Source organism: Terrapene carolina, unplaced genomic scaffold (assembly GCF_002925995.2).
Source record: "Terrapene carolina triunguis isolate 2854851 unplaced genomic scaffold, T_m_triunguis-2.0 Scaffold22843, whole genome shotgun sequence".
Classification (NCBI taxonomy): Eukaryota; Metazoa; Chordata; order Testudines; family Emydidae; genus Terrapene; species Terrapene triunguis.
In genome coordinates this window covers 2,057-4,900 of record NW_020687194.1, presented here as the reverse complement: position 1 = coordinate 4,900, position 2,844 = coordinate 2,057, and the positions used below count along the sequence as shown (strand labels likewise).

Here is a 2,844-nt window from a genome sequence, read left to right as displayed (position 1 = left end):
GCGCTCCGCAGGGCTGGCGGGATCCCAGGGCTGGGCTGGCAGGGGCTGCCGGTCGGGATTGAGGGGGACCGGCAGGGCTGGCGGGCGGGGCGCTCCGCAGGGCTGGTTCGCAATGGCTGGTTCATCTCCTTCTCTCGGCAGAACGGGGAGCTCAAACTGGCCGACTTCGGCTTGGCTCGGGCCTTCGGGATCCCTGTGCGCTGTTATTCGGCAGAGGTGAGCCGTCGGGGGCGTCGCGGGGGCCCCTTCAGCAAGTCGGCTGGTGTGTGCGGCTGTTCCGCAGGGGACTAGCCCCTAGTGCTGTGCTGTGAAAGGAAAGCACAGCCCCGCCCCCCCCCCCCCCCCCGGCACCACGCTGGGGCAGTGGGGTCAGCACTCACTGCGAGGGGAGAGCTCCCCCTGCTGAGCCCCCGCCTCACTCCCTGCAGCTCAGCCCCACCTAGAGCTGCACTGATGCACGGGGGCGGGGGCAGCGCTGACTGGGGGGAGAGCGCCCAGTAGTGGTGGTTCATGGGGATGGGCTGTTCCCATCCTCTCTTCCCTGCTTAGCCGGTGCCTCTGCTTGGATCCCACGGCAGCCGGGGCAAAGCTAGGAAGCTGCTGCTGGCTCTGGGGGGGGTTGGGCAGCCCCATGTGTTCTACCAATAAAAACTAGCAGGATCTTATTAAAGGGGACAAGACAGAGATGCCACATTTATTACGATAACAATTTGATTTATGACCAATAACTACTATCTTAATCCTTATACACACACATTATACCTAATACCTACATACACACACACACACACACACACACACCCATCCATCAGATGTTCTGCAGCTGCTGCATAGTTACCAGTCCTGCTTGAGTCTGTGGCTTGAGTTTGCAGCTTGGGTTCGTAGCTTGTGGCGGCTAACTGGCCAGGAAAGCCGGGCACAAGGACGAGCTGGGTCTCTGTTGGGCATGCACCGATGCCCTTCCATGTTGGCAGCAAAATGTTACCCTCCTCCAAAGTTTTCCATCTCACCCATCCTTTTTGTAGGCTTTAGTTTGAATCCAGAGTCTATAGGTCTTGCTGTGTCATGCTGCCTCTGGGTTCCGTGTGATTGATCACCTGTCAATTGCAGACATGACTTTCAGCCTGGGACCGGGCTTTGATCTTCCTTCTATTGTACCTTTTCTCTTTAGGGTGGATTCTTCTTACTTTGTTAGGGCTCTTGTCTGCATCTTCAGCCGCTGGTGTTTGAACTCTATTTAATCAGGACAGGCTGGGGCTGGAAGTTGATTCCATCATCCATACATACCTCATTCACACATCTGAACTAAACTAATAAGATTACAGCAGGGTTTGCAAAAATGAAGGTTGCAGCAAGCCCTTACAAAATGGAGTAAGCGTTGTAAAATGGGGTTTGAATTACAATATGGCAAACAGTGAACAGAAGTTACACTGTAGGCAAGTGTAATAAATGGTGAACAGAAGTTACAATACTGAAACGGTGCAAGTCTCAGTGATTTAAGCAGGAATTGGATTGATAGTGAAACTTACAAAGGCAGCTGACTGAACAGCTATGGCTCTTAACAAACATCTTAATTGTTAATTAGCCAGTTATTGGGGTAACCGGTTTTATGAATGAATATTGTTTCATTCATAAAACTTTACTTATGAAGTTACATTAATAAAGTGAACAATTAAAAACAATTTCATTCATCAGTTCTACACATTCTCTGCAGGGGGGACGGGTCAGCAACCGTGGCGGGGTGCTACAGCAGCCATGGAAGGGGGCTATGGGAGGAGGGGGAAGCCACCCAGCGGCCCGCCCAGCTGCCCAGAGCTTGAGGCCAGATGTGGTCCTCAGGCCGGCAGCTCGGCTGCGCCTCCCGCGGGCTGTTCTCGGGGCAGTGGGGGTCTGACCGCCTGTCTCCACCCCCTGCAGGTTGTCACGTTGTGGTACCGTCCCCCTGACGTGCTGTTTGGTGCCAAGCTCTACTCCACCTCCATAGACATGTGGTCAGCTGGCTGCATCTTCGCAGGTATGCGGTGCCCGGCTCCCTGCTGTGGAGGGGCTGTGCTCCGAGCGCACGGGGGTCTGCAGGGCTTCCTGGGCTCAGCCCCGTCTCTCTCCCCGCAGAGCTGGCCAATGCCGGGCGGCCCCTGTTCCCGGGGAACGACGTGGACGACCAGCTGAAGAGGATTTTCCGATATCCTTTTTAACCTGGTGTTTGGGCGGCTTTGTTTAGCAAGAGGAGGGGAGAACAAAAGGCCCAGGCAGGACGACAGCCTGGGTTTCCTGCCCTCCTTTGGGTGGGAGGGGCATGTGGCTCCCAGGGGGATGGCCTCCCCCTGCCCGAAGGAGCCCTGCAGGGGGTGGTAGGATGTGCCTTGGGCAGGGCCTGGCTCTGCCTGTGGGCCGGAGCTGAGGTGCTCTCCTCCCCTCCCCCGGTTGGCTGTCTGGGGTCTGTGGGGGCAGAGATGGCCCTTAACCCACCCCACGTTGCTGGGAACCCCAACCGAAGAGCAGTGGCCGGCCATGACCAAGCTCCCAGACTACAAGGTGAGTCCCAGGCTGGGGATGGGCGCCCAGGGCCTGGCCCATTGAGGGGGGCGCTCTGGGGCCCGCCTTGTTCTCGGGGGCAGGGGGCACGGAGCTGCCCCCTCCAGCCACAAGCTGCAGCTCTTGGGTCCATGTCAGTGGGAGCCACAAACGACGTGTGACAGGTGTGAGCCCGGCACAACGGGCAGGCCCCGGGTCCGCTGGAGACGAGCGTATGTAGGGGCTGGCTGGGCCCTCGGCGCATCAGGGCCAGGGAGGGAGCAGCTGCCAGGCCCAGTCTGGGGGTTAGTGCCTGTGGGGGGGGGGGGG

General features: G+C 58.0%; 1 protein-coding gene across 1 annotated transcript in view; it reads left to right on the top strand.

Moving 5' to 3' along the window:
• Positions 1-141: 141 nt before the first annotated feature.
• The window catches only part of CDK5 (cyclin dependent kinase 5), a gene marked incomplete at its 5' end in the record, with an annotated part of 3,712 nt that continues 1,009 nt past the window's right edge, over positions 142-2,844 (top strand). The window contains 4 exons of the mRNA XM_026662110.1: positions 142-216; positions 1,918-2,014; positions 2,113-2,182; positions 2,475-2,535. Of these exons, the coding sequence (XP_026517895.1) occupies positions 142-216; positions 1,918-2,014; positions 2,113-2,182; positions 2,475-2,535 (303 nt within the window). The remainder of the gene's footprint in view (positions 217-1,917; positions 2,015-2,112; positions 2,183-2,474; positions 2,536-2,844) is intronic.